At 42.4% G+C, this 15,000-nt stretch overlaps 2 protein-coding genes across 3 annotated transcripts in view; both read left to right on the forward strand.

Moving 5' to 3' along the window:
• LOC115813921 (ras-related protein rab7) overlaps positions 1 to 9,870 on the forward strand; it is a 10,896-nt gene extending 1,026 nt beyond the window's left edge. Inside the window, exons 2-6 of one of the 2 annotated variants that reach the window (XM_030776604.1) lie at positions 1,169 to 1,228; positions 1,544 to 1,670; positions 2,646 to 2,864; positions 7,629 to 7,757; positions 8,106 to 9,870. In XM_030776604.1, coding sequence (XP_030632464.1) covers positions 1,176 to 1,228; positions 1,544 to 1,670; positions 2,646 to 2,864; positions 7,629 to 7,757; positions 8,106 to 8,201 — 624 coding nt within the window. In that variant the 5' untranslated portion in view covers positions 1,169 to 1,175 and the 3' untranslated portion in view covers positions 8,202 to 9,870. The remainder of the gene's footprint in view (positions 1 to 1,168; positions 1,229 to 1,543; positions 1,671 to 2,645; positions 2,865 to 7,628; positions 7,758 to 8,105) is intronic. The other variant, XM_030776605.1, reaches the window with a different exon arrangement.
• Positions 9,871 to 13,791: 3,921 nt separating this feature from the next.
• h1-10 (H1.10 linker histone) overlaps positions 13,792 to 15,000 on the forward strand; it is a 1,283-nt gene continuing 74 nt past the window's right edge. The window contains exon 1 of the mRNA XM_030776603.1: positions 13,792 to 15,000. This exon is cut by the window's right edge and continues 74 nt beyond it. Coding sequence (XP_030632463.1) covers positions 13,861 to 14,523 — 663 coding nt within the window. The 5' untranslated portion in view covers positions 13,792 to 13,860 and the 3' untranslated portion in view covers positions 14,524 to 15,000.

Below are 15,000 nucleotides of genomic sequence, written 5' to 3' on the forward strand. Positions count from 1 at the left end.
ATAAACCTCAGTAAACATCCACTGTAAGTATTATGTAATAGGGACCTTGAGAAATAACGTTATGTTTCATGGCTATCATGACACTTTGAACTTCGGGTCATCCGTAGTTGCCTGGCAGTAACTCTCTCCTGTTTCCTATTGAAGGTTCACGTGAGAGACACTGCCTACTTCTGCTCTGAGCCAATAACAAAGCTACAAATCAAGGCCTATGGTTTAGCCCCGCCCCTCAGCTGTTTGTTTACAGCCCTGTGCCCTGTGTCAGGCTTATTCAGCCTCTCTGGCACTTTTTTTTGGCATTACACAAGTCATTTACTGAGTGTGAGGTAGAGAGAGAGAAAGAAAGAGAGAGAGAATGTATGGAAGTGCTATAGAGTGAATATTAAGTCTCACTGGCTTTCGTCCCTGTTGTAAAATATGTGATACATGTTGTTGTGAGTCCAGTCATAACACAGTGACTAACTGGGTGAACACATGACAGGACAGAGCGTCTCTAACTGAAAGGTCAACACCTTCTATGTTTTTGTTTTTGTTTTTGTTTTTTGGGCGGGGGGTGTGGGGGGGGGGGGGGGTTCTGTTTTTTTTTTTTTTCACTGACGGTGAGTCAGACTAGTCTGCTCTTTGACCAAGCCAAGAGTAATTAGCCTCTCACACTCATGTGTAATCAGGACTGAGGAGCAGTGATGTCATAAAAGAGGGAGGGGAATTTTGCATGAGAGCTGACAGAACGTCCGGCTGCATCAGAGTCGGCGAAAGCTGCAGGTCTCAGAGTAAAAGCTTCGAATGTCCTTTTTCTGTAGTGACAGTGCTCCTAGCATACACCAGGGAGAGAATGCAAACCCAAAACAAGGACCATGTGTTCAGACACCGTTACCTCAATCCTAAACAATGTAAACAGTTAGACACAGGTATTTAAAAGCATGCTTGACTCTGAGCTGCCGCTCCAAGAGAAATTTTCCAGCACATCTTGCATAACAGTTGTGACTGTCTGTTTCAGATTAATTAAACAATTCTGACAGAAACGTTTACCTTTAGGGTTGAGGGGACCTCATGTAAACTTGGACGAAATGAGACTGTGTGTTGTGAATTGTTAGGCGTTAAGTCTCTTAAGAGTGTGTGTGTGTGTGTGTGTTTGTGTGTGTGTGTGATATTTTGCTTTGCATTCTTTCAGAAGCAGAATGGCATCCAGGAAAAAAGTTCTACTGAAAGTCATTATCTTGGGAGATTCAGGGTAAGTAAGTGTGCGTGTGTGCGTGCGTGTGCATGCGTGTGTGTATGTGTACGTGTGTGTGTGTGCGTGTGTGTATGTTAAGTGAAAAGGTAAAATGAAAGAGAGAATGTATGTTCCTCTTGTCTGTATGTTGTAATTTGACACCAGTGACTTCTCATAAATGAGACCATCATCTAGAAGAGCTCTGTGTGTGTGTGTGTGTATGTGTGTGTGTGTCTCTGTGTGTTTGTGTGTGCAAGTGTGTGTGCGTGCACTTACGCATGAGTTAAGAGAGGAAATTCCTGACATTTCTCTCTCTCTCTTTCTGTCTCTCAGGGTTGGAAAGACGTCTTTGATGAACCAATATGTCAATAAGAAATTCAGTAACCAGTACAAAGCTACAATAGGAGCCGACTTCCTCACCAAGGAGGTTATGGTGGAAGACAGACTTGTGACTATGCAGGTAACCAGGCATGGGTGGCATGGCAACAGAGTTAGTCCTGTCACTCATAGTCAAAAAGCGGGGCAAAAAGCATACATACACACCACATATATATATGTGTATGTGTGTGTGTGTGTGTGTGTGTATACTGTATATCTATATATAAAATGCCCTCATCTACAATGCATTCTGTCATGGCTTTGGTGGTCAACAGATACCACCCTGCATGCTGAATCAGTTTAATATTTATGTGTGCATGCATGCCCAGTATACATACATACATACGTGTGTGTGTGTGTGTATGTATGTATGTATGTATATACATATATGTGTGTGTGTGTGTGTATGTATATATATATATATGTATGTGTGTGTGTGTGTGTGTGTGTGTGTGTGTGTGTGAGCATGCATGCACACATAAATATTAAACTGATTCAGCATGCAGGGTGTGTGTGTGTGTGTGTGTGTGTGTGTGTGTGTGTGTATGTGTGTGTGTGTGTGTGTGTGTGTGTGTGGGTAGATGCCCTGATTCAGACATGCTGGCAGTGGTGATATTTAGAAAAGTAGGCAGTCTAGGCAGTTAGAAAACTCTGGTTCAAATGGCAACTTCTCCGCACTTCTCCCTTGCACCACCAACGTTTTGTGTCGTAACAGATTAGCAAATATTTTATTGTGTCACTGTGGTGGATACATATCAGTTTGATGTAAGTCTTAACTTGCAATTAACGCACAATTCAACAGTTAATTGAAAAACTCATTTTGACAAAAAAAAAGTCACACAGTTTACTCAGTGAATGTGTTTTCAAATTAGGGTTTGTTTTTTTAATATGAAAAATATGTCTGCATTTCCATTTATTTGTTACACAGTGAAACAGTGTAACACATCAGGTCAAATAGGCCCTAATGCTAATGCTGCCGTCGGGCCCAAATACTTAATAGTAATAAGCGCACGTTTTAATAGAGGCCTCTCTCTCTTTTGCCTTCTTCCTGTCCCAGATATGGGACACGGCAGGACAAGAGCGCTTCCAGTCTCTGGGCGTGGCGTTTTACCGCGGCGCGGACTGCTGCGTGCTGGTGTTTGACGTTACGGCGCCCAGCACGTTCAAGACTCTGGACTCGTGGAGAGACGAGTTTCTGATCCAGGCCAGTCCCCGTGACCCAGAGAACTTCCCCTTCGTGGTGCTGGGAAACAAGATCGACCTTGAAAACAGACAGGTCAGAGTACAGGAAACACAGACAATGTGCTCAACGTACGAATATTAGTCTAACAGATGTGTGGGGATTTTTTTTTTTTGTATTTCTGGTCATTTTCTTGTTTTGAGTAATCACGGTTTTCTGAAGCAGTTGAAATTTGGAAATTCCAGTTGAAAGTCCAGTAGCTAGTCTATTGACATGAACTGGTCTCAAATGGTATGTACTTGTTTCAACTGGTTCCAGTTGGGCTTCAGATTCTAATGGTTTGCCCAGTTAAGAATACCAGTTGAAACCATTTAAAACCCATGTGCTTAACATGCGAATATTATAGGTGTGTGTGGGGTTTTTTTTGTTTTTTTTTTTGTATTTCTGGTCATTTTCTTGTTTTGAGTAATCACAGTTTTCTGAAGCAGTTGAAATGTTGTTGTACTCTTGCTTTAGCAACAAAAATGAGTAACTTTCAAAAATGAGAACAGATCGTGTTAAATTGGAGCAAATCAAATACATACGGGTCACAGCTGACGAACAGTAACCATCATACGGCTCCCTTCGCTACGCCGTCTTGACACTACAATGTCACGTTAACTTTTCATTTGAACTTAACTTAGTTCCTGTCCGGGTTAAGTTCAAACCATAGTCGTGCGATTCGTAACCCCAGTCACCCCATTTACCGTGTGAATACTTGTCAGTGGGCAGCTGGCGCTGCTCAAGGTTTTTTGCGCTAGGCAATGAAGCGTGGCTAACCTGCTACACGTGGCGCTAGCTGTGGCTGCATTTCATGTCTTTTTATCAGAGCAGGAAGCCACCCCAGTCTAAACCCTTTAATGTCACAGCACCCCTGTTCCAGCTCAGAGAAAATGAATACCTCGAAATTTCACTCAGTCGATGCATATATTAAAGGATGCTCGATGCATAATTTAAGCGTCCTGAAAACACATCATTACCTGATCTGCTCATTAAAATGAAAGAGAACTCTTGTTTTCCCTCATCATAAATCCCAAAGGATGGACTTCTCAGAAAATCAGCAGACAAAGTATTGCCCCCTAGTGTAAGCTAGCAGCATACTGCTGCAAAAATGGACCTACCTTAGCGCCAGTATTTTAGGGGAGGTGTAAGCATGGGGGGGGGGGGGGGGGGGGGGGGGTCATTCTCTTAGGTTCAGATCAAGCCCTTGTCTTTGTGTGTGCAGACTTGGGTGTCTACCGATCACCCTGACACATTTTGTAAGATTTTAACAATGCCCATCAGTGCAGTCTTCTCCACGCTTGATTGATGGTCCTAAGAACATCTGGAGGTTGTTGTCGAATCCTTTCTTGTTGTCGAATCCTTTCCTCTGTTCCTGATGCTCCTGCTATGACCAGCACAAATCTGGTCTTCACGTTCCACGTCTTGCTGGTCTTGATTTCTAGGTCTTTGTTTTTGCTTTGTCATTCAGGCTTTTGCAGCACCGTGGTAGAATTGTCTTGACTGGCTTATATCGATCCATGGGCTTGTTCCCTCTTTCTCTCGTGTGATTTGTGACCATTGGCACGTCCCACATATGCTGTCACGGTGATGTGGTTGATGTGGACGACTTTTTTATCGGTCGGTGCCCGTCGTGTTATCGGGCACGTGTACCTCCAGATGCCTGCACGTGGTCCAGTGAACGTAGCTGGCCACCTGGTCGTGTCTGTTGTTCTCAGACAGAGCAAGTGTTGGACAGCCTGTGACAATTGTATGGCTTACGTGTTCGTCCGCCCTCCGCCGTTGCACGTCCTGAGTTTACTGTCTGCCGCCTGCTTCAGGATGTTGTTCTTATGGTACCTGAGTGCTCAGTGTCTAGTCCAGGGATGCTATTATTAAACTCTCTGTCTCTCCTTTTAGACCAGAACCGCTTAACCAAGCCGTGGATGCGTCTGCACAGACCACTGGTCTGTCAAGTTCTGCGTAAAGTTGCCGATACAGTGGTTTGCTCTGAAGCAGTTCTATTTTCTTTTTTCTCGACAGGTGGTCCGAGTTGATTTTTTTTTTTTATATATATATATATTCTGAGCAGTGGGCTCTTGTTTTAGCCGTTTGTCCCTTATGACTTGAGCCACTTTTTGGAGAACGTGTTTAGCTGGTATCGTGTTCCCCTACGAGCTTGGTGAATGTATCTTTACTCTGCTTGATACAGCTGCTTAGGCCAGTTTTGCTGAGTTGTGCATGAGCTCATGTTTGTTTGGTCTGCACCCGCCATCACATCTCTTGTTATACAGTCTTTTGACAACAGCCTTTGGATGATGGATGCCACACATGGTCAGCATCCTCCGTGTCTTTCTGTCCATCTGCCCCATGTCAATTCTTACATTCTAAAAACTTAAACTATGATGTAATTTTTTTGGTGAAACATTTTTACACTTAAAAATATACAGTACATTTTAAAGCTGTGAAATCATTTCAATATAACTTACTCACCAAATGCAAAGTAGTTGTAATGACGACTGCAGTGACCGTTCTCTTTTTTAAAGACTCTGTTCAGTCACTGTAGAAAGTTCGCTAGGTCGAATGTAAGCGGAGGCACCCCCATAATGCACCACGGTGCTGACGTTGGACGTTGGAACTAAATTTTAAGTTGTAGTGACATATTATATAATCCAAAATTAAGCAGAAGTTTTTAGTTTACATAACTCAAAATTGGATTACGTTATAAAAACTCACAATTTTGAAGTCAGTAGAATTTATGAGGGCATTTTAAGTTAATAATAGAATTAAGTTATTTGAATGTTCGGGATTACAATGCTCTCTTTGTGCACGATTGTTAATGGCGTCCATGTCATGCCGTTTAGCGTAACTCACTCAATTCTTTAAGATGTTGTTGAAGAAGATGAAGAATGTTGATTTGGAATGAGTAATAATTGTAGTTTTTGAAACTGATCTGTATAATTACTCCTTTCTCAAATATTTTGATTGAAATTTACCAGAAATATAAAGGAAATCTTAAAAATATAATTTGCTCATCAAATGCTAATTTCTTCTCGTGAAATAAACTTAAATAATAGATGTAAATTTAAGACAAAATGGACTGTTGGATTTTTAGGCATTTATTTTAGTCCAACTCAAACAATCACTTAAATGATGTTCAGAGATTTCATTAAGGTAGTATAGCTTTTTATTATTGTGATATTTACAAAGCTGTGAGCTACAGCTGGTGCAGCTAAGGCACTGATAGCAGAACTTAGCTGTTTGTCTGATATGTGACAGACTCAACGATGGGCACTCTTTGGAGATCCTCTGCTTCATCTGGGTGGTACCAGTACCACCGCTCTCTCTCTCAGACCCAAATACTAGTTTTTAAGTTACAATACAAGTTTCATCAGTGCGTCCATGTTCCTTTATTGCTGTCTGATCATTCAGTCGGAGGTTCTGGGTTTCTTGCCGCTTTCGAATACTGGCGTGGCACATTGGCGTGGGCCAGACTCCACTGTAATGTCATCACTGGATTCCCTTGATAGTGGTAAGAGTTTGTGCTAGCTAAGACTGGCCTTCTGTGAAAAGTTATAAGTTGTGCATGTAAAACACATGGCTGACTTTGTTGGTCTTTGACGATGTCGTTTATAGCTCTTGTGAGTTCTTTGTGTAGGGCAGTGGATTGTTTGAGGCAGACGTTTTGCAGCGTATCTGGCCCCGGGGGATTTTAAGCTGTGATTCTGCGTGGGGACTTTTTTTTTTTTTCTCTATCTCGTCAACTGTAAAGCCTGTGTCCAAGCCTCTGGTTTCACATCTTCACTGACTCTGCTCAACTGTCCAATCCAAGTTGCTTAAGCATTGTGGATGGTTTTACCTTTGAGGATTCCTCACCACAAACTCTCTACTTGCTCTTAAGACGACACATCTTTTACGCCCTTCATCCGACAAAATCTTTGTTCTGGTGGTAGTGGTTGCTCCTTTTTTACCCCTTTTCCACTGATGCTGTGCCGGTGCCAAATCTAGAACCGGTTCTACACAGTTCCACTGAAAAAAATACTAGCGCCGGCACCGGCACCCAAAATTGCTGGTCCAAAAGTTGGAACCACTGACGTCAGTGGCTGTGCAAATGAGAACCACGCGAGAACCAATCAGTTCAGCGTGTGATGTGTTAGGTAGGCTACTGTGACGTTCTGTAGAGAGGCAGGAGTAACAAAAAAGTCCGACCAAGATGGCAAAGGCTAAAGGCTACATGTAGCATGAAAACATGTATATGATTAAAAGATGTATGGGCAACCATTTGTGTCTACATCAACACGGGTTGTACGTGTTACATGAACGTAGTCGGGGCCAGAGCAGTAGAAAAACTCTCTCAACGGCTCTGGTCAGGGCAAGCAGACCACTGTAGACCTACATTTAAGCATTCGAGCCTTTGAGCCAGGTGACTGGCTTGCTGTTTTTCGCGAATTTCGCCCCCAGAGTGAAAAGTGGTAAGGCAAAATTCGCGAGGTGCTTTGCTGTGTGGAAGCCTAGCGTAAAAGTAAGTTTAAAAAAACCAAGCAAAGCTGATGCGTTCTGTCCGCCCATGATTTTTTTCCCCCACGGAAATTACCCTAACTTTAGCTACGTAACGTTCTGTTCTCAGACCCGTCGGAACGCGGGCCGGTTCTCAAAAGGCACCAAGGCAGAACTGGCTCCTCACAGGCACTGACACTGGCACTGCCCTGGTGGAAAAGAGCTATTTGTGTTATTATTTGTTTGCACTATTATGATGATGATGATGATGATGATGGTGATGATGATGGTGACTGTTGCTATTGGGGGTTTTTTCTCAGTTATTTCTCTGTTTCTCTGTTTCAGGTGACGACTAAACGAGGCCAGGCATGGTGCCAGAGTAAGAACAACATCCCATACTTTGAAACAAGTGCCAAGGAGGCGATAAACGTGGAACAGGCGTTCCAAACCATTGCAAAAAATGCCCTCAAACAGGTGGGTGGAGTTCAGTCTCCCTGGCAACAGAACGTGTAACATTCTGTTCTTCCTTTCACTCATCTAATACACATGTCTGACACTCTTGGGAAAGGTGTCAGTGGAATTGGCGATACCTCCGCAGCGGATCTTTGCTAGACTGAGGTTCAGCTTGCATGGGCATTAGAGAGATTGGTCAGGGTTAAGTTAACAAGACCGCGGTGGTTAAGTGTGTGTGTGAAACTGAGTTGCTAGCTAATTTGAAGGAGATATGATGTAGTTGTTTTGTTTCCTGATATCTGAAACCCTGTGTTTCTATCTCCCGCTGTCTCTCTCTGTCTGTCTGTCTGTCTGTCTGTCTGTCTGTAGGAGACGGAGGTGGAGTTGTATAATGAATTTCCAGAGCCGATAAAGCTGGACAGGAATGACAGAAACAAGCCATCAGCGGAGAGCTGCAGCTGCTGAGACGCACACACACACACACACACACACACACACACACACACACTCTTTCTCTCTGATATGACAAACCAGCACTCTTCCTGCTCTGTAAATACATACACTCCAATAAAACACATTCAGACACCCTTATCCACACACACACACACACACACACACACACATCCATAGAAGCGCTGTGTCAGACCTCATCCAGAGTAACATCTGTATCTTTACACAGTCATAAACACATACACCTACCAGTGGATCAGAGTTCAGAGTTCACCAGGAACCATGTTATTTCTGCCACAGGGGTTCATCCGTGTCCTCCCGTCAGAGATGGGGGTTTTGTTTGTTCGTTTGTTTGTTTTTTTATTTTGTTTAGTTTATATGATTCTTGTGCTGTGTTGATTTTTTTTCTTTGACTTGTGGTGCTCTGTTGCCTGCTTAACTGTTAGGGAAACTGATGCACTTGAATTCTGGAAATCATGTTGTATATTGTTTGCAGTTTGCCTTTTTTTTTTAAACATTTGTTTTTATTTCTTAGTAAAGTGACCTATTAGAAAAAGCTGGTTTGGAACGGGGTCACTTAATCACTTAATGTTCTCTATCCTATAACATGTTCACCATGACTCCACCTCTTTCATATCCTTGCCTCCCATTGGTCATGTAGCTGTGAAGAGCATGAAACATAACCAATAATCTTTAGGATACCACATGTTGATCCGTAACTTAGGCTGTTTGGGAAAATGTGGAGCTAAATCACTGGTAGTATGATTACATTGTTGTACACATTAATCTTTTTATGCAGTACATACCATTCCCTTCTTTAGAAAAGAAAAAAAAAACAACAACAACCCAAATATCCCATCGCAGCTACGTTTGAAAACTCCCAGAAGTTTAGATGATTTGGACACTAAAACAGAATGGATTCTTTGTGTGAAGACTTCTTACACCTGCTGTGGCCAAGGTGGTCCAGCAGTGCCTAGATAAAGCTGACACAGTGAAGTGAATGTCCCGAGCCCTAAGTGTGTTGAGCGAGATTCAGGTGTGTGGAATCAGGGCTTGTGGTTGATCTGCCTACAGTCGCTGTGGGAGAATGCAGACTCAGGAGACAGTTAATCCAATGCAGACACACTAACGATGGGATCACCTAATCACAGACAGACTCCTGTTAAACCTCTCTCTCTCTCACACACACACACCCTTAAGAGAAATGTCACAGATTCTGAGGTGAATTACTCTTAAACTCAGCTGCTGCTTAGCCCTTCACTTTGACCTGCGGCTGCGATTTAATTCTTGCTTTTGGGTCCTAATCCCCCCTTTTATCTGTCATTCTGTCTCTCTCTCTCTCTCTCTCTCTCTCTCTCGTGCTCTGCAGATAGTGCAAGCTGGGGTGTGTGTGTGCACGTGTTTTACCAAGTGCTCTACCTTTGAACAGCCCCACATGTTGTGAAGCTAGTGTAACGCCTGCCCTTCAATCCCAAACTGCCCCGTTTAATTCAGAATCACACTGACCTGTTGTCCATTCACGAACAGACTGCTGCTTGTCGTTCTTCATGGTATTATACAATAATATGAATGAGTACTCTTGTAATTAACAAAATATAAATCAATTCAATGCCATCGAAGTTGTATAAAACTTCCAGTTCTTGAGTTTAATGTATTATGATAATAAAATTGTTCTTGAATCAAATCGAGACTGTGGAGCTGTGCTCTGGCACTGATTTGAGTGGGGTGGAGGGATCTAGTAGTCCGTCTTCGAAAGCATAAACACAGAGAATATTGTTTGGTATCTTGGAATTTAGAAGCTTCTGTACATTACAGACAGATCTGTCTCACAACACAGCAGGTGTAACAGATCTTATAGCTGCAATATATATATATATACACACACACACGTTCTATACACAGTGAATTTTAAATGCTCTCATACGCCCTCTAGAGGTAGTTGCAATTTATGACATTTGAGGTTTTAGCCGTGCCGTCAAATTTTGAAAAATGCAGTTCGGCCGATGATGTGTAAAGACACACCCACCCAGCACTGGTTTGTTAGACGATGGACAGAAAAGGGAAATCTGTTATTAACAACTGTGAATCAAAGTAAATCAAAGCAAGATCAGAATGATTTAGAATGATGTGGATGACAAGAACAACAACAACAACAACAAAAGAATCAGTCTCAATCTGCAACATCTGTAGGTCTGAAACATGTTTTATTCTCTCAAACAATTCAAACTTGTTTGAACGAGATCGGTGACAGTGAAAATTGAAACATGATCAGCTGGGATACATAAGGAAGTCATCAGACAGATAACACATACGAGACATCCATAGAATACACTGAAGTATAGGAACCGCATTCTTCATCTGCATCCTTTATCAAAACAGTTCACATTTAATATGTCTCAACTTATACAAACTCTGGTCAGTCACTAAAAATTCTAGTCATGGGAGTGAGGCATAACTGACGTACATTGGCAAATGATTGTACAGGTTGAGCATAATCCGACATCCGAAATGCTCCAAAATCCGGAACATGACGTCACAAGTGGAACATTCCACACCTGACCTCACTTGCCCATGTGGGGCTCTGAGGCACTGTTGGCGCCAGTTTAGTTTGTTACCAACCATCGTCAACGCCAGACCTCCGTGCATTACTCACCGTGTTTTTTGCTTATTCTCTGCTCCGTGGTACAAAGATATTGTTGAAAATGTAAAAAAGGGCTGCAGATACCCCTTTTGGTAACAGTGACAAGAAAAAGAGGAAGCATTTATGTTTATCTATAGCACAGAAAGTCAAGCTGCTGGAGAAACTGGACAGCGGTGTGAGTGTGAAACGTCTTACAGAAGAGTATGGTGTTGGAATGACCACCATCTATGACCTGAGGAAAAAGAAGGATAAATTGTTGAAGTTCTATGCTGAGAGTGATGAACAGAAGTTAATGAAAAACAGAAAAACACTGCATAAAGCTAAAAATGAGGATCTCGATCGTGTACTAAAAGAGTGGATCCGTCAGCGCCGCAGTGAACACAAGCCACTTAACGGTATGCTGATCATGAAACAAGCAAAGATCTATCACGATAAACTTAAAATTGAAGGGAACTGTGAGTATTCGGCAGGCTGGTTGCAGAAATTTAAGAAAAGACACGGCATTAAATTTTCAAAGATTTGTGGCGATAACGCATCTGCTAATCACGAAGCAGCGGAGAAATTCATTGACCAGTTTACCAAGGCCAACGCTGATGAAAATCTGACGCCAGAACAAGTCCATAATGCTGATGAAACATCACTGTTTTGGCGTTATTGCCCCAGAAAGACACTGACTACAGCTGATGAGACAGGTCCTACAGAAATTCAGGATGCCAAGGACGGAATAACTGTGCTGGGATGTGCTAATACAGCGGGCATGCATGAGTGTAAACTTGAAGAAAAAGAAGTGGATATTCAAGTTTTTAACATCGGTATTGAGGCTCCAGTTGTTCATTCACTGACCGATGGTGAAACAGCCGAAATGGTTCTGAATCAAGGTGATCGTGATAATACTGATGACGATGATGAAGATGACGTCGTTCACACTGCAAAAAAAGTGCCTATAGACGACATGGTGAAAATGTGTGACGGACTTATTGAGGGACTAGAGCAGTGCGCATTCATAACAGAACAAGAAATTTTGTCAGTTTACAAAATCAAAGAGAGGCTTCTGAGAGAAAAATTTAAGAAAAGAATTAAAAGGAAACATTTTAAAAAGTCATCCAGCAGAATGCCCGTTCGTCCAGGGGACCCACTCCCTGACCCCTCAACTGCCTCTGATGGTCCCTCTCACGATGATGTCACCGGTCATGTTCCCTCTCCCTCAAGTTTCTCAAGCCATATGTAGTTCTAGTATTTGGGGCAGCATTTATCTTCCTTTGTAAGCCGAGATCAAGTATTGGGTTATTTTTTTGGGGGGGGGGGGCGGGGGGGTCTTTTTTGGTAAGCACAAAACATTATTTTCATGTGAAATCTTAAATAAAACCTTAAAATAAACCCACAGTGTACTGTGATCTTTCAATCAAAACACAGCATCGTAGGTGGAGACTGAAAGTCTGCCGTTGTTTGTTGTTGTCGTTGTTGTTTAACAGCTGATAGAGGTATTCTGCTGATGCTACTGTGCTGCCTAGTTACCATGAACACATTCTTTTTTCGTCGTATTAATGGTATGTTATTTATTTATTTATTTATTTATTTTACTGTGAAGTACTTATGTGTGAATAAGTGTAAGAAAATGATTGAATCTATACGCTACTGATAAGCAGAGTCAGGAACGAAGGTGATGGCCAAACAACCACAGATGAGGTTGAGGTTTCATGCACAAAATTATTAAAAAAATATTGTGTAAATTACCTTCAGGTGATGTGTATATGAGACATAAATGGCTTTTGTGTTTAGACTTGGGTCCCATCCCCAAGATATCTCAGTATGGACATGCCCATATTCCAAAATCCAACATTCGAAACACTTCTGGTCCCAGGCATTTCGGGAAAGGGATACTCAACGGTATTATTTTTTTTTTTCTGTAAAATCAATATTTGCGCTGAAACAATGTCCTTCTTCCATAATGACTGCTTGCCTGGGTGAGCATACAGACCCGTGAAGTCGGTGACGTCCTATAACTGATACCACACTTTAATGAAGTAGGGAACATTTATTAATTTGGTTATACCTGAGACAAAACTCCGATGCTGGCCGCCTACCCTCTCATCTCAATACCATTAAGCCTAGAGTAGTGACGCAGTAAATCTCTCTCTCACTCACACACACACACATACACACGAAAATATCACAACAGTCGGTGTCCAGGATCAGAGACTGATTCACAGGTTTGGCTAACTGTAACTGTGATCTGACGTGGCCGGATTGACATTTGATCCTCTTCCCCTGAGAACTCAGTGTCACTGCTTTATGTAATGCCTCTGAGATTAAATGCCCTAACTTTGGGTGGCATTTTATCTTTAGATTGTCCTCGCTGTGATCAATCCAATTAAGGCTTCTTAAGAGTTCCCACTGATTTGCGTGGATGGCTTTAGTCCGCAGTACTGCGAAAACACACCGAGGGGAAAAAAACAAAACTTAAAAAATTAGCCGATACGCAGCCACGCGAGGGCGTTTTATGTGTTAGTTAAAGGAAATTAAACTTCGCATATTTCATCCATCTACCGTCAAAACAGGAAAAGAATGGTCGTTTTCTGGTGTTTACACTCTTAGCTTTGTCCTCCCTTTACATATTATACATGAAATTGTTTAGTTTGATAGCTTTTTGCATCTGAAGTAGGTGCCCCTACTCCGTTTCAGACCGTATATGCGGGGTGAGGTCTTTACTTTCTCATCTCATCGCAAAGATAAGAAAAGAAACAACACTTTCCGCACGTCGTTCGAAAGAGCGGCGTTTACGCTTCCAAGTGAGCGCAGTTAAAAACATAGAATTTCTTCTGATTAAAGATAAATAGTCGTTGAAGTATCTACAAAAACACAACTCCACAAACACGAGAGCAGACTCTGTTGTTGTTCTCAATCACGTCCGCTTGATATTCTTAAATCTGAGTCACAGTCCCCTTACTCGTCAATACGTGTTCTGATACAGCTGGTGTGTTTCATCCTCTTGGCTAAACTCTCCTGAATCACTCGGGCAGCGAGAAAGTGACAATGTCTGCGGAGATCGAGGAAACAGTACCTGCCGTCCCATCTGAACCTGCTCCTCCAGCACCGGCGAAAGCCAAGAAGGCATCGGCCAGCAAAGCCAAGCCTGCTGCTCCGGCTACCAGTGCTGCCACCCCGACGAAGAAGAAGAAGAAAAACAAGGGCAAGAAGGGTCAACCTGGCAAATACAGCCTTCTGGTCATAGATGCCATCCGAAAGCTTGGAGAGAAAAACGGCTCATCGCTATTCAAGATTTACAATGAGGCTAAAAAAGTGAGCTGGTTCGACCAGCAGAACGGTCGCATGTACCTGAGGTACTCAATCCGTGCTCTGCTGCTGAATGACACGCTCATTCAGGTGAAAGGCATGGGAGCCAACGGCTCGTTCAAACTCAACAAGAAGAAATTCGAGGCTAAAAAGGCAAAGAAAACCTCGGCGAAACCGGCCAAGACGACGAAACCCGCCAAAGCTGCCAAGAAGGCAGCCCCCAAAGCAGCGGCGGCAAAGAAGCCCAAGGCAAAGGAGAGCGCTAAAAAGAAACTCGCCAAAAAATCAGCCCCTGCCAAGAAGAAGCCTGCGGCGGTAAAGAAGACCGCTGCTTCGCCCAAGAAAGCTGCAGCCAAGAAGGCGAAACCTGCAGTCAAGAGGGCATCTAGGGCAAAGAAGTGAAGCTTAAAAAAAGTCTACAGAACGGACTGCAACAAACTTGGACTATTCCTCTTCTGTTTCTCGTTTTTGTATTAAGTAAGACTATAAGCAGGCTATGTTTTTTTGTTTTGTTTTGTTGTTGTTTTTCTCCATTTCCACCAGTCTCCCTCATACTGTATTTTTATATGACATGTTGTAAATAGAATGCTTTAGAGGGTTTATATTGTTGGGATGACGACAGAAACGTTCTTTATTCAATACGTGTGTTACAAGTCATGCTTAAGTAAAACAACAGTAGACCATCAATAGACGTACTTTTTTGGGACCGTGTAAGAATTCCCAAATGATATGTATTATAGGGAACCATTATGTCATTGTGTGCGACACACCCACTTAAGGTTTTCTCTGTGACTGGATGGGCCTCGACAAAAGATTTTTTATTTTTATACTTATGTTGACATAGTTGTAACTTGTGAAAAATAAAGTTGTTTTGCTTTA

The sequence above is a fragment of the Chanos chanos genome, chromosome 6 (genome assembly GCF_902362185.1).
Source record: "Chanos chanos chromosome 6, fChaCha1.1, whole genome shotgun sequence".
Taxonomy (NCBI): Eukaryota; Metazoa; Chordata; class Actinopteri; order Gonorynchiformes; family Chanidae; genus Chanos; species Chanos chanos.